This window comes from Eleutherodactylus coqui, chromosome 10 (genome assembly GCF_035609145.1).
Source record: "Eleutherodactylus coqui strain aEleCoq1 chromosome 10, aEleCoq1.hap1, whole genome shotgun sequence".
In the NCBI taxonomy this organism is placed as follows: domain Eukaryota; kingdom Metazoa; phylum Chordata; class Amphibia; order Anura; family Eleutherodactylidae; genus Eleutherodactylus; species Eleutherodactylus coqui.
In genome coordinates, this window is record NC_089846.1 from 111689834 (window position 1) to 111706070 (window position 16237).

The 16237-nt window shown below is 42.1% G+C and overlaps 1 protein-coding gene across 4 annotated transcripts in view; it reads right to left on the reverse strand.

Moving 5' to 3' along the window:
- The window catches only part of COL4A6 (collagen type IV alpha 6 chain), a 246693-nt gene that overhangs the window by 11641 nt on the left and 218815 nt on the right, over positions 1-16237 (reverse strand). For all 4 annotated transcript variants that reach the window (XM_066581712.1, XM_066581713.1, XM_066581714.1 and 1 more), the window contains 9 exons: positions 15396-15566; positions 15153-15296; positions 13502-13621; positions 11531-11712; positions 9922-9985; positions 9384-9458; positions 6455-6562; positions 3143-3250; positions 132-203 (listed from right to left, as the gene is read on the reverse strand). In XM_066581712.1, the coding sequence (XP_066437809.1) occupies positions 132-203; positions 3143-3250; positions 6455-6562; positions 9384-9458; positions 9922-9985; positions 11531-11712; positions 13502-13621; positions 15153-15296; positions 15396-15566 (1044 nt within the window). The remainder of the gene's footprint in view (positions 1-131; positions 204-3142; positions 3251-6454; positions 6563-9383; positions 9459-9921; positions 9986-11530; positions 11713-13501; positions 13622-15152; positions 15297-15395; positions 15567-16237) is intronic.

Below are 16237 nucleotides of genomic sequence, written 5' to 3' on the forward strand. Positions count from 1 at the left end.
GGGAATACAACCGCCAGATGGAGGAGGTAGTAGGCCATAGTCAACAAGCGTGACGAGGTTCTAAAGTTCTCTTCTTTTATAATTAATTTTCATATTTCTAATAAAAATGGATTAAGGTATGCAATAATTACCAGGAGTGCCAGGTAAGCCCCTGGTGCCAGGCAAACCGTTCAGTCCATCCAAACCTGGAAATCCTGGAAAACCTGAAAAACAAGCACAAAAAGTTACTTAGAAAAGTTGAATAAACTGGAAATCTAGAGTTGCTCATAGAAAATGAAACACTGGGGATATAAAGAAGACAATCTTTTAACAAAAATGAAAATATTAGTGCAGTGATAATAAACTTTTATCACTGCTGGAAGCAGAGTCAAGCTATACATATACTCTGCACCCACTACACGAACTGTCAACTATCTAATGTAGGAATGATGACTAGTATAGGTGTCCCATATGTGAGTAATATAGCCCTATCAACTAGTGCCCAGTGAGAATCTGTCCACAGTGTAATACACTGTACAGAACTGAAAGCTACCCTCCAGGCCTAGAGAAACAAAGATGGCTGAGCCTTTTCTCTGACTACCCAATGCACACTGTACATAATATTCATCAGTAGTCTAAGATACTACATGCCGCTCTGACTGGCCAGCACTGCTCATGTGGGCAGCCCTGGTTAATCAAAGCAGCATGTAGTGTCTTAGACTAGTGATGTGAACTAGTGCACAGTGTGCATCAGACAGTCAGAGAAGCTGGTTCGGCCATCTTTGCTTCTCCAGGCCTGGAGGGTCACTTTAATAGCCAGGGAAAGGTCTTATGACCAAAAATATTCTCCTATTTGTGGATTATCTAATTTCTTGTAAAAAAAAAAAAAAAAGATCATCAGATTTTGGAGAGAGGGGTGTTTTTTTAAGTATATGTCATGATATCACCAAGGGGTTCACTAGAGAAACTGTTCATCTTGCAAGTAGAAAGGCACACTTGATGCAGTCTTCTATAGAGGGGATGCTGAGTGAAGAACTTAGGGCTTAGTGCTTGCTCACACTACTGCTCTCACATCCCATTGTTCAGCCTGTTCTAGGAGCTGAACAACAATAAAACATAAATTGCCGGATGCAGGACATGCCTATCGGATCCGAACAGCGCTAGACAGACCCCAATTACTATAATGGGGTCCGTCTGGATTTATGAATGCCCTCCACCATTTTCCAGGGTACAACAGCGCTGCATGCAGCATTATTTCATCCTGGATTTTAACAGAAATCAGAAGAGAACCTCCAACAATGATATGAACAAGCACTTTTCACCAGTCCTCAGAGGCTTGATCAGCAATATCTTGCTAGGTTGCACGACTGGGACCTGTGGTTCTACAGGTTTCCATGAGCACACCTTCACAGGCAAGGGTTAACTGAGTTGGCTGGGTGTGGTATTCTTCGGCTAATCCCCCTGGTCTGCTGCACATAAATACCAGCTTCTCTTGCCAGAGAATGCTGGTCATTTTATCATGTTTATGCATTCTGTGTTAATCCCACTCTGAGCTTAGTTTTATACATATCTAGTCTGTAGTGTCTCTCTCTCACCTTCCCTAAGGGCAGTCTGGACACCTGTAGTCCCCCATCTGCATCATTAGCAGACCCCTTCTTCCCTTCTGAAGTTAACTCCATTCTTGAAGGTATCAAACATACTTGATACCCTCAAAAACTAAATGAACCTGGGCCCGAGATTCTTGCATAAGTGGAGAATATGAAATATCTATAGGAGGTCAAGAAGGGTGTCCTCTTCCTAATTGTTTTTTTTTTTTTGTTTTTTTTTTAAACTTCATAAAATTTCAGAAATTGATTTGTAAGAATGTTGCCATCCAATAGGTGGTGCTGCAGGGCTAGTGTTTCCATCTCTATGTTTGGACTTTAAAGGAGAGATAACAGACATCATAAAACTGTCACATTCTTTAGCTCAGTGGACTGATTAAGTATTTATCTCTTTTCTCAGGTTGTTTAGTGTTATTTTAAGTCTTGAGTGCAAGCCAGTCTCAAATTTCTGTGTGTGAGTATTTATTTAGATCAAGAGGGGTGTCCCCCATCCCCTCTGCATATGTTATAATTGTGTGCCATCCAAACCAGTTCTTTAGCCCCACAAATCGGGATCTTCGTTCTTTAGCCTGATAAAGGGTTGATAAGGACCACTCGAAAGCTTTCTGAAACATCATGTATTTTTGTTAGCCATTAAAAGGTATCATATCTACAAGATTACTTGGTTTCTCTTGCTGGGAACAATCACACTTTACTCAACTGGTTAACATGGCACCAAACCTTTTTTTCATTATGCTTAGTGGCTCACCTAAATGGTGTTAGCACTGATGATCCTTATGTGGTATCCGGATGGCACATGAAAATATGGCATTTCTGGTGTCCATACACCACATCACTTCCGCATACCATAGTGCATACTTTGCAAACGTGAGGATCGTGGGCAAATAAGTCTACGAACATTCGATTGTTCCCTTCATGGATACAGAGGTTCCCTGATGAGCCTTGATGAGGCGAAATGCATAGGTCCTTGATATCATTCACGAATATAACAGGGCCTCCTTACCTAACGGCTAATCATTTGGGGCTGCCCTTATCAGGGCAATGACTCCAATCTTGTAGGGAGAAATGCATTAGTTATGTAGGACACAATAGGGACAAATTGTACCAATGTCCCGTTATATTGTGCCTGTTATATCCTTTTGAATACTCGACCAACGGACATTGCATCAATTGAAGGAGACATCCCATTATGGTTTTATCTGATGTGGTAAGACCGTTGCCTTTATTGAGAGTTGTCTCTATCCTGCTTTGACTTACCACCTTAGTCTGTGAGTCCTACTTTTTATGTTTAATTGTTGTAATAAAAGTTATGTTTTATGTATATTATTTATCACCCACTCCTTGGCTGTATGGTATTTGGTGATTGGATACAGTTTTTGAACAGATATAATCATTCAGTCCTGCTACTTGTAAATATACTCAATAAACACAATGTAGATAGATGAATATAGATAGCGAGACGTATTGGGACAGAGCCCAATGTCAAGTGATGTAAAGTGTTGCACAATATGTGAGCACTATATAAAAGGTGTTTATTATTATTATATAGACGATTTTACCTTTAACACCTGGAGCGCCTGTAGATCCAGGGAATCCTGGGGGTCCTGGTAAACCTCTGGTTCCCACAAGTCCAGGGTTTCCCCTAAATCCCTGTAGGCCTGGTGCACCTTAAAAAAAGCATTGAGATTGATTAAAGCTGTGTATACGCTGTTCCTAATTATTACGCACATGCCATTTTTGTTTGTTTTTCCAAAACAGACAGTATGTGCAAGAGTTATTTTTCAAATCTCAACAGTTATATCAAAACGGAGATGTTAATAAACGTGGAAGTTCTGATAATGTCGATGACTTTAATTGTATTTTGAAATGTACACAAAATATGCTATTCCAAATTATTTTACTGAATTCAGCTTTTGAACACATAATGGCATTCATATAATTCCCAGCAGCAACAGGGTTTCCGTTCACTAGTCATCCAGATCTCCATCCATCAGGGCATCCAGTGTAGAATTCATCGGCGAGTAATATGATTTGAACATTAGTCTTCATGTATTTCTGAGCCAACTGCAAGCACTTCTCTTTGTGACCTTTTGGTTAGGAGTGGCTGATCTACAGCTTTATGTATAATTACAGTCTCTGGAGACTACTACATGAAGAGGTTCTTGACACTCCGGAGACACTAGCACCTTCAAATACCTGTTCCTGCCCATTTAATAAGATTAATTTGTCTGGCTGAAACTTTCCTTATTAATGCTTTAGATCGTATTTACCTGTGCTGTGAATCACTCACATATCTTTTCATAGTTCGATGATCTCTGTTCAGTTTTCTTGAAGTATTTTTCTCAGGTACTGATGCAATATGTCTCCACCAGAAGTATGGGTGGAGACATGCGTTGCCTGGTTTCAGTGACAGTGAACTGACAGGGCATGCCCCCCTGAGCTGCCATGGTGCTGGACACATAGTAAACAGCACTGTTTCCATTAACATCCCCCTGACATGGCTCTGCCAGCTTACATATGTCACTGGCGGACTGTCATCTGCGCTTCTCTCCCCCTGGCCTCCCGACTCCCATCTCCACTGCCGTTCCCCCCTGCATCCGCTGCAGCAGGCCCCGCTGTCACTCTCCTCCTCGCTGTCACCGTCCATGCCGCCACTGCCAAACCGCGCTCTGTTAGTCCATGACCCCCCAGAGCCACTCTCCTCCCCACTGTCACCGTCCATGCTGCCGCTGTCAAAACTCCGCTCTCTCCGTACATGTGTCCCCGGCGCCACAGCAGCCAGCGTCGCTGTCAGTGTCGTCGCTCTGTCCGCTCATGTGCCCCGCTTGCACTACTGCCGCCGCTGCCAACACGACTCTCACCCTGCATGGCGGCGTTCACCGCAGCTGCTCCTCGCCGACTCACTGGGACCGGAGGATGAAGGCTGTAACCAACAGCAGCTGGTCACTGCTGGCTCACTGGCAGCGATGTATGAAGGCTCTAACGCCAGCCAATCAGCAGCTCTGGGCATGCCCTGTAACTCAGGGCAGCCAACTCAGGTCTCCACCAATACATTTGGTGGAGACATATTGCACCAATACCTTGTTCTCATGCCTAATGCAAGACATTAGACTAGTTCACGCTTTTCATCTTCAGAAAGGTCTTTCTTCCTCTCCATATTTCATGAAAACTGTGACTTGTTTAATAATGTGGAACATTTTCTTTAACCCCTTAAAGGGGTTTTGTCATTAAAATAAAAAAAATCTATACTTACTTATTCCTCCCCAGGCAGGCTCCTTTCCACATCTTCCGCTCACTGATCTTGACCAGCCCACCCCCTCCGTGTTGGCTCACTGCGAGCCATCTGGATTCTCCTCTCCTTATTATGAAGCCGGCATTCCTCGCATTCTCCTTCCAGCAAGTCAGTGAAGGTCACGTCCCTGTGACGTAGGGTTCACTGGCTAGGAAGGAATGCTGGTATATTGCAGAGACAGCAAGCATGCGCAGTCTCTGCAATAACTCGGCACTCCCTGCCAGACTGTGATTTAGTGATGTAGTGTACATTGACGGGCAGGAAGGAAACTGCCTGTGAATGTATGTAACCTCACAGGAAGGAGAAGAATCAGCCAGCTGGAGGTGAGGTGACCCCTTGGGACTGCAGCAGACAGGAATAGGTGAGTGTAGAATTTTTGTTTTTTAATGATGGAACCCCTTTAAAGCCACGACCTATTTTGGCTTAAAGGACGCAACGATTTTTTGGAATTTTCATCTTTACTTTTCAAAACTCACTACTTTTTTATTATTCCGTCGACATGGCAGTGTGGGGGCTTGTTCTTTGTGTGGCAAACTTTTGTTTTTATTGGTACCATTTTTGTGTGCATAAAACTTTTATTAATTATTTTTAAGGCTAGGGAGAGAAAACACATCAATTGTGGCATTTTTTTTCAGCGTTAATCATGCAGCATAAATTAAATGATCATTTATTTTTCTGTGGGTTGGAATGATTACGATGACACCAAAATTATTATTATTTCTTTAGGTTTTTCCTCTTTTGCACAATAAAAAAACTTTTTGGGGGAAATTATAGTTGTTTTTACATTGCTGCATTCAAAGTCTCCTATTTTGATTGATTTTTTTTCCAGTGGCAATCTGTAGAGTTTATTGCTATCATTTTAGGGTCCATATGGCTTTTTTAATCACTTTTGCTACTTTTTTTGTGAGGCAAATAAACAAAATAAGCATTTTTACATTTTTTATGTCCCTATGGGGGACTTGAACCATAAAAGCTATGATCACTAAGATTATGAATTGCCATATTTTTGTACGGCAATGCATTATCACTCACAATAATGATCACAGGCCATGACAAGGCAAGACACCATTACACGCTGTAGGACGTCACAAAGGGAGCGTACAATGTACATTGATCGCGGCATGTTGGGGGTTAACAGTGGAGATTGCTGTTCTTTTCGGGCTCACTCATCACAGCTTGTTTTGATGTTAAGTTTGGGCACATGCATTATTATTATATTGCAGCAGCCGGATTTCATATATAGAGATTTGCCATCAAACTTTGGTGGTATGAGTATGCAGATGACTCGTCTCTACTAGCAACACCCCTCGGGGTGGGCTTGTGGGCACAGATACTGTGCTCCACAAAATCACCATTACGTATAGGTGATCCTTCCCATAACATATATGTACTTACAGTAATTTTGTGGAAAATGGTTAAAAATGTTAACACAATATGTATTACCATTCAGTGACAACTGATACTTCTTAGCCACAAGTGATGGGAGCCTCACATTGTGGCTTTCAGCAATTTTTGGTGCTTTTAGTAAAAGCTAAACTCTATACACATAAGTACAATAGTCTTAAGCACTTTACAGTACCTGGTAGTCCTGGACGTCCATTATCTCCAGTTAGGCCTTTCGGCCCAGGGCTTCCTGGAATGCCTAGTTGTCCAGCATCTCCTGGAAATCCAATGAATCCTTTCGCACCTGCAAATTGAAAGATAACTTGGTGTAAGGTAAGTTCTTTATCCAAAGAGTGGTTTCCTTGTGCTGCCCTATATACATCAAAGGTGGTTTTCTACCTTAATAAGGTATGACATATCTCTAGGATATGTCACATCTTACTGGTCGGTGGGTGTATAACTTCTGGGACTCATATTATCACTAGATTGAAAGGACCGCAGTGATGTAAGGTATGAGGAACCATCTCGTTAATAGTGGTGAAGACTGCTGCTACTTAGGTTTATTAACTTTAGAAAAAAAGAGAGGTGACCTAATAACTATGTATAAATATATCAGGGGACAATACAAGGCTCTCTCCCATCATCTATTTATACCCAGGACTGTGACTGTAACAAGGGGGCGCCTTCTACGTCTAGAAGAAAAAAGATTTCTACACTCATATAGAAGGGGGTTCTTTACTGTAAGAGCAGTGAGACTATGGAACTCTCTGCCTGACGGCATGCAGATGGTGAATTCAATAAAAGAGTACAAGAGGGACCTGGATGCCTTTCTTGAGTGAAACAATATTATATGTTACAGTCACTGATCATTTCAAAAGGTCGGCGATCCATGGATTATTCTAATTGCCAGATTGGAGTCGGGGAGCAATTTTTTAAAATAAGGAAAATTGTCATTCTCAGGATCGCCATGCAGAGATCGGGGATGGGTAGGGTGGGGGAAAATGGGCTGAACTAGATAGATATATGTCTTTTTTCAGCCTTATATATATTTATAACAAGTAACATAATGTGTTTATAAAGTCCTTACTTCTGTACTGCAATGCATTATCGCTTACAATAGCGATCACAGGCTATGACAGGCCCATCAACAGTGTCTGGCGTCTGGTTGCCATTGGAACTCATTGACCTCCCCAATCGCAGAGGGCTTATGATGTCACAAAGGGAGCACCTCTGTGAGCCCATATGCCGAAATGTACATTGATCATGGCATGTAGTGGGTTAACAGTGAGGAATGCTGTTCTTATACATAAAACCAGGACAACCAGGACTCTTCCTAGATCAGACCAACCCACCAAACTACGTTATCAGTAAACGAGAGCCTTGGTAAGATAGGTAACCAAGAACCCAATGGTCACTCTGGTTGAGTTTCAAAGCTCTGGTAAGCAGATGGGAGAAACTTCTAGAAGGTCAACCATCACCACAGCACTCCACCAATCTGGGCTCTATGGCAGAATGGCCAGAAAGAAGCCTCTCAGTAAGAGACACATGAAAGCCCACCTGGACTTTGCCAAAAAGCACCTAAAGGACCCTCAGACTGCGAGAAACAAGATTCTCTGGTCTGATAAAACCAAGATTAAACTTTTTGGGCCTCAATTCTAAGTTTTATGTCAGGAGGAAACCAGGCACTGCTCATCACTTGCCCAATATCATCCCTACAGTGCAGGATGGTGGTGGCAGCATCATGCTGTGGGACAAGGAGACTGGTCAAAAATGATGGAAAGCTGAATAGAGCAAAGTACAGAGATGTTCTTAATGAAAACCTGATCCAGAGTAAGAGGGACCTCAGACTCGGGAGAAGGTTCACCTTCCAACAAGACAATGACCCAAAACACACAGCCAAGACAACACTGGAGGGACAACTCTGTGAATGTCCTTGAGTAGCCCAGCCAGAGACCTGATTTGAACCCAACCGAACACCTCTGGAAAAACCTGAAAATTGCTGTCCACATCCAACCTGATAAAGCTTGAGAGGATCTACAGAGAAAAATGGCAGAAAACTGCCAAATCCCAGTGTGCAAACCTTGTGGCATCATACCCAAGAAGACTGGAGGCTGAAATCACTGCCAAAGGTGCTTCAACTAAATACTGAGTACAGGGTGTGACACTTATGTCAATGCAAAATAGTAGATTTTCTTTTTTTTTTTAAATCACAAAGATTTCTAACATTCTGTTTTCACTTTGTCATTGTGGGGTACTGAGTGCAGAATGATGAGGAAAAGCGTAACTTTTATAACGTTGGCACAAAGCCACAACATAACAAAGAGTTTAAAAAAATGAAAGGGCCTGAAGACTTTTTGGCCCAACTGTGTGATTGGGATGGAGTCTCTGCAATCATCTACGGTAACCCTGCATCAGGGAAAAATTATTGATATTTGGCGCACTGCTAGAAGATACCACCATAACCAATTGGGCTGCACTGACAATTGTGAATCACATGACTGCAGTCTTAGAGATTACTGTTGTACACCCTAGCCTGTTGGCCGAACCCCTGTAGGAGGCTGTGTGATATACAGTTGTGTTCATCAGTAAGGTTACAGTTTGCTGCAAGAGACGTGCACAAGAGGTGGAAGACCCCTGTGGAGCTTCTTTCAGATGAACCAATTTCATATAATTAATCCATGTTTTGCAGATTGTAATATGGAGCTAACAAAACTCTAGGAATCTATTGATACGGGCGTATAAAATACGCATGTATTTCAAAAACACAGAATACACTAGTTTCATCCATTTTACAGATGTAGTAGCCCATTGAAGTCTATGGAGAGTAATTAAAATACAGATGCATCAGTACTGCAACCATATTTGCATACATTGGTATTATTTTCTATTGGGAAAGGACCAGATCCGTTTTTGCCTAGTAGAAAATAATACCAATATAAGCAAATACAGATGAAATACTGATGATACAATTTGATACAATACTGATGATACATTCTGATACAAATTTCCCTGTAATACATCCTTATTATGGATCCATATTACAGACATTTACAAATACGCTCGTGTGAAAGTGGTCTAAAACTAAGTTTTGAAACTTTTCATGTAAAATTATATTAAAACAATACCTGGATTTCCTGCTGACCCTCGATCCCCCTTGGGGCCGGGAGTACCAAGCTGCCCCAGTGAATCTCCACGTTCGCCTTTAATGAGAAAATGGTAATGATTATTTATAATTGAGGTTCTTCTTCTATAAGGATGTGTTCACAGGTAGCGGAAATGGTGCTGATATTCCAATGTCGAATATCTGCACCAAAATCTTTGTCAAAACCCACACCAATGGGGCAGATTTTGAGGTGATTTTTGATGCATATCGACATAGATGGGAAGGATGAATTCTACTGCAGATCCCTGTCGAAATCTGCATCAAAACACCAATGGTGTGGATTTTGATGCAAATTTTGGTATTTTTCACAACAGAAAATTCCCACCATTTGCACTATGTGTGAACAAACCCTAAGAAGTCCCTAACACTATTATATGTGGCCCTCAGATATAAGATTGTTAATTGACCCATCACTGATGAATGATCATTCTACAACAACTGATCATTTTGTACAGCTATGGTTTATTTAAGTATTATAAGCATTTTCATGTCAAAATCACCTTTAATTCCAGGTCGACCAAGGGAACCGTCAAAACCTGGATCTCCAACTAAACCTTCCGTGCCCTACAAGTGACATAATGAAATGTGAGTTCAGTTGGTGCTTTACAAGATGGTTCCATATAAATAAATAGAATTAAAGTTGCAGCCTCATGATTGTGGTATACATATACGATTGACACACTGCGGCTTATTGGCTAATGCTATAACTAATACTTCCTGCTCTACTCACTCCCTAAATGCAACGCCGATACTAAGAACACTAAACATTAAAGGGCCACTATTGCGAAAACACATTTTTCCATCTCTGCGATTGCCTGTCATACTCTGGAGGTCTCTTCTGTGTACTGCAGTCACTTCCATGCAGTGCAGTTTCCTGTCTGATGCTTATCAGTCACCATCTTCATAGTGATATTTTTTGGTTTCACTTTCAAATCTATTCTGTGATACATCAGTACAGCATTAGCTAGAGATTTTACAATTTCTGGCTGCTGGGGGACAGCTTAATTATCTTTACCTTCTATATTCACCTAAATAAGATACAGACCATAAATATACAGTCAGGAGGATGAGCTGTGATCTCCTCTATTATAACTGTGTGACAGGAGGTGTATGATAACCATCAGTAACTGTGCTAGAAGAGTCTGTGTAGTTTCTGTAGAAAGTAGTTTCTGTGATAGATCCATGCAACAGTATAACACAGACTCAGTATTTGACTAGTAACTGAATACATAACCCCAAGTAAATCTGAGCAGGTCAGAATTTATATCACATCACCATCTGAGGAGATGGAGGCCAGGAGTTTCAGATAGAAGGAATAGCTGACCAAACGTAATACTAGCCAACTTACATATACTTGGAGCTAGCTACATAATGAATGAAAAAAATCACCGGAGTGTCCCTTTAATATTATGTTATTCAGTACTGCTCCTAGAAATAAACTAGCTTCTTCTTGCTATGCCTTATTTCTCACATTGTTCTTCATTGGCTAAGTTCAAAAAAGCATTAATGACCTATCCTCAGAATTTATTCTCCCATAGTACAAAAAAAGTGCACTTTTTTGTACCATGGAAGAATAAATTTACTTTTATTTTCTACACCCATTGATGCTGCCACGTCTTCTATTTACGGTATATGATACTACAATACAGAGGAAGTCCAGGCTCCGAGTGGCTGCTGCATCAACTAAAAGGACTGACCACAGGCGTGGTATACCTTATGTGCTGTTGGCATATCCATATATATAGCAGCTATCCTCAGAATTTGTCATCAATACTTAATTGCCAAAGACCTGCTGCTCGGGATCTCCGTCGATCAGCTGATCGCCTGGCTTCAGTGGAGTGGGCTGGACATGCATCATAAGGGACGGGAGAGGAAGTGCCCTAGTTGGCTTCACTCCCATTGAAATCAATGGGAACTAAAGTGGCTAATAAACTTCAGAGTGGTGGATCTCTGAGGATAGGTCATTAATAAGTATTGCCTGGAATACCCCTTTAAGGTATACTAATGAAAGAAACATATTATATATTAACAGTACTACTTTAAGTAAATACACCACATGAAAAGGTCACTGACAGTTGTTCTCAATGCAGATTTACAAAGAAGACTTACACTTGGTCCTGGCATGCCTGGAAAGCCTATGATTCCTGGTGCTCCCCTCAATCCAGAGGGACCTGGCCTTCCAGGTGATCCAGGTGAACCAAAATCTCCAGTTCTACCTTTTTCTAGTCCAGGTGCGCCTGGCAAACCTGGGAGACCAGGTGAGCCAGGAGGACCAGGATACCCTTTATCACCTGAAAAAAAAATTAAAATACTGAGATATCACTAACAGAGTCTCTTTTTCAGAATTAGACCCAAATGCATTTAAATGGGTTGTCCAGTTGTCAACTACTGATTACCTATCCTTAGAACCCCACAATCAGCTGTTCTCTGGGTCAGTGTGCTCATCCACTAAGCCAATTTCTGCAGAAAGCTGCTGCCACTGCAGTTGCCAGGCTTGATCTTACAGGCAAAGTTCTCATTGAAGTGAATGGGTGTAGTATCTAGGCTTGCCACTGCAGTGGGAACGGAACTGTTTACGCCCTTCAGAAATCAACTCAGTGCACAAGTGCAGCGGCCTGGCAAACAGCAAGTTGGCGGAAATCTTGAGTGACAGACCCCTACAAATCTACTATTGATTCCCTATCCTGAGAACAGACCATGAATAGTTAACAACTGGACAATCCCTTTAATCACAGGCAAAAGGTGCCCAGTAGAGCTTACAATTCAAGGCCTCTTTCACTCGCCCTAGGCGTTTTTACGTGCACCCACCAGCACCGACATATATAACGTTTGTGCGCCCATTCAGACAGCATGGGCCCCGACACATATACGCTGAGGTCGCAATTTGGTTGCCTCCCCTTCCCTCCCCCTCACCGGCTTACCTCCTCTCTCCTTCCCTCCAGCTGTTTGCAATAGTAGTGGCCAGGATGGGGCCCAAGCTTAGCTTAGCTCCGCCTTCATCCAGCTACCTCCTATTGCAAACAGCCGGAGGGGAGGAGAGAGGAGGAGAGAAGAGGTAGGGAGTTTAGCAGTCACGCTGCTAAACTCCCTCCCTTCTGCAACCGCTGTCATTGGCTCCCATAGGAGCCCATGCAGCGGCCAATGTATTCCAGATGGAAAGATAGTTCCAGGACTATCTTTTTTTCCCGGCATGAAAACGCTCGGCACTATATTGGCCGGCTGGGTGCTTTTACGCCACAGGAATATGGCCATGTGATCTGATGCACTGGAATCCAATGCATCAGATCATAGCGTATATCGGCCGGCCGTGAAAACAGCGGCCGATATACACTCGTGGGAAACAGCCCTAAGGATTAGTAACACAGTCACTATATTCTCTTGGATAAAACTTGGATGGAATAATTATATTACTACATTCAGTGAAATAGCAGTTCTGTCTTTTATGGGACTATCCCAGGAACATAGTGGCGTTTATGCAAAGGTTTTTCAAAAAAGAGATTTTTGTGGGTTTACAATTTATTTTTATTTATTTTAAGGCCTCATGGATTCCAGGGCATTATACATAAGAAACAGGTTTAATGGAACATCAATGCAAATAGAAGTATTAAGTGAGTGACATACTGGTACAGAGGGAGATGAGTCCCCACACATGAGGGCTTACCACCTACATGTCTGGCAATTTGGGATTCAAATGTTGTTAAGAATGTGTAATAGTCCTTTTGTATAATGCCTCAGACTCTATCTTGCATAGTACAGTGAAAATAGTTTTAGCCAGTAGTTCATAATTGAGAAAGAGTGGTAATCTATTGCTTCTAGATTCCAACAGAACAATGCAATGTAATGTGGAATCAGACAGGATAGGAAGTAGAAGCATAAGGCTAAAAAGAGAAAACTACTTAGGAAATTGCCGATTACCTCTTACAAACTTTTCTATCATAGCCCAATAACAAATTTCACAGCAGAGAATGAGGTTATGTATGCGATGGATTAAGAGATTATTACTGCAATGTGATGTTTTCTGCTTTAGAAAATTCCATAAGACATGCCAAAAATTATTAATACAGTTACAATAAGTGTTACCTCTTGGGCCAGAGAAACCTGGTCGCCCGGAAATTCCTGGGTCACCGCGATCTCCTTTCAGTTCATTTCTTAGGTCTATAAGTCTATCAGGGCCTGGTGGGCCTGGATCACCTCTATTGCCTGAAAAAATATAGTGTGGCTTTGGTTATATACACCTATAGTGTGCCTTGCATAGCAGTACATACAAGGTAACACGTGATTAACAGTGTAGACAAGGTAACACCTGATTAACAGTGTAGACAAGGTAACACCTGATTAACAGTGTAGACAAGGTAATAGTAAAGTGCAAATAAAATATGTGTAGAGAAAAACTCAGTTATCACCTAACCATAATGCAGACAATACTGGTGACTCTTATGGTATGCCCTACTGGTATGCTATAACATTCTGTGATACCTATTTAAAGGGGTTGTCTGATTGTTAAAAAAAAGAACCAATCAGTTACCTAAAATGGGAAAAAAAGGTAACTAACTCTTCAGTCTTCGATCCCCCTCCAATCCAGCACAGATGTTCCGGTGGCTGCCAGACGGTTTCTGTTTGTAGGCAGCCAGCGATGGCGTGCTGCATTAGCATGTGACAGTTATTGGTCACATAGCATCAACACTTAGCTTCTTTCTTGTAATCAGACAACCACTTTAAAGCTTTATAACCATAAACATAGTATAACAGTGAAGATAGTATTTCTAAAGAGGATGTATATAATTAGAGATGAGCGAGGACCCAAATGCTCGGGTCTTTGCTATTGAAGTCGAGCTTTTCGTAAAATTCGAGAGTTCTACTCGAGTAACGAACCCCATTGACTACAATGGGAGACTTGAGCATTTTTGTATGTATCTCTCTCTCTCTCCCTCTCTCTCTCCCCCTCCCTGACTGCCAGCCAAAAAAATTTGCCATTGATGCGCGTGCTGCGTCATGGCGGGGAGGGGCCAAAACAGGCACGTCACAGCAGGGAGGAGCGAAAAACTGGGGCGGAGTCAAACACGGCGTGATGCTCATTCGAGTAACGAGCACCATCGAGTACGCTAATACTCGAACGAGCATCAAGCTCGGCAGAGTACGTTCCTTCAACTCTAATTATAATGTGTCCCACAGCAATCGCTATACTCATGCCATTTAGCGATACAGAGAAACAGGGTCTCACTCTGATGGCAGAGGACAGTCATGTTCTTATGTCCACAGGCGGGACGGATTCCACATGTGGGAGATCGCAGCAGAATCCGACCATGCCTGCGGCCGAGGACAGTTCTTACCTGTCCAGGTCTTCGCTGAGGATGTGTGCGGAAGCGCTGGCCACCACACCGCCGCACATACGCAGTAGAGATTTTTTTTAAAAATGTCCTGCTTTCTGGCGGAATCCGTAACCCGTCCGCAGTTCCGTCCGGATCTGACAGCTTCCATTGACTCCAATAGAAGTCAACCATGCGGGATTCGCAGTGAAATTGAGCATTCTGTAATTTGTTTTTCTGGACCAGAAGGTCTGCAAATCAAATCTGCATGCTTTATTTCACTTGGTGACACCTATGTATCCCTATGGGCGGCTTGATTTGCGGATCTTGCGCGGGTGACTCGCAGGTCGGATCTGCCCATGGATATTGGGTCTTTAACTGAAAACTTCCACTAATTGGAAGAAATTCTCGTATTTCTTCATTACCTTGCTCTCCTTTTCTCCCATCCAATCCAGAAATGCCTTCTCTTCCAGGTAATCCATCAAATCCTTTAAATCCTGGACCACCAGGAAGTCCTGGCTGACCAGGCATTCCAGGAAAGCCAATTACACCTGGAGAACCTTTATCACCTAGAAATGAAAGAAAACAGTACAGAATATTTTAATTTTTGAGATGACTACTATTATATACAGTTTCTACCACATTGTAAATTATTTTAAACTCCCAACCTTTAGATCCTGGAAAACCAGGTAGAGCATTACGGCCATTAGGACCTGGTGATCCAGCAGGTCCCAACACTCCTGGGCGGCCAGCATCTCCATCAGGACCTGGGCGGCCTTTTGACCCAATGGGGCCAGGAGCTCCCCGATCTCCAGGATTACCCTTCGTTCCAGGAAAACCTGAAATAAGATTCACAATGTTATAACCTGAAACCAGAGAATAGAACAGGAAAATACTGGTGACTTCTAGAGGATGCTTAAATGGAAAGAAGCAGATGATCATCCATTAATAAAAAGTAGATGATCAATAGCAGAACTTCATTCTGCTACATATAGCCACCTAGCAGGAGGGACGTTAGCTGCAAAGCATTAGTGTTCTAACAAAAAGTAACCTATTGCAAGGATTACTGCCTATAACACTACAACTGACGGTAGTGAAACCCCTTATGATGATATGTTCTCCATATTATACATATGTGACTCGATAAGACGAGAAGTTGAATTGTACATCCGAAATACCCAACACCTGCATTAAAAAAAAATAAGTAAATGCCATTTTATGCACATTTTAGCTGAACCATTGTCCGAAGGGTGGCGTGCTTACATTCTCAAGGCAGCATGTTTGGTCTGAAATCGGTGAAACTTTAAGCAGTATTTCAAATTCTGGGTAGAGGAGATGATTTTGCGTGTACATGCTCTACATGATAACTGCAGCTATTGAATTGTCTCTGAAGGTCATCACAAAGTGTACTTTTGAGCTCTGATATATAGATGCACCTGACAAGATTTGCTAATGATATTGTTACATAGACCAGTAAGGTCAATAAACATGGCAAAATGGGCACTGGGCA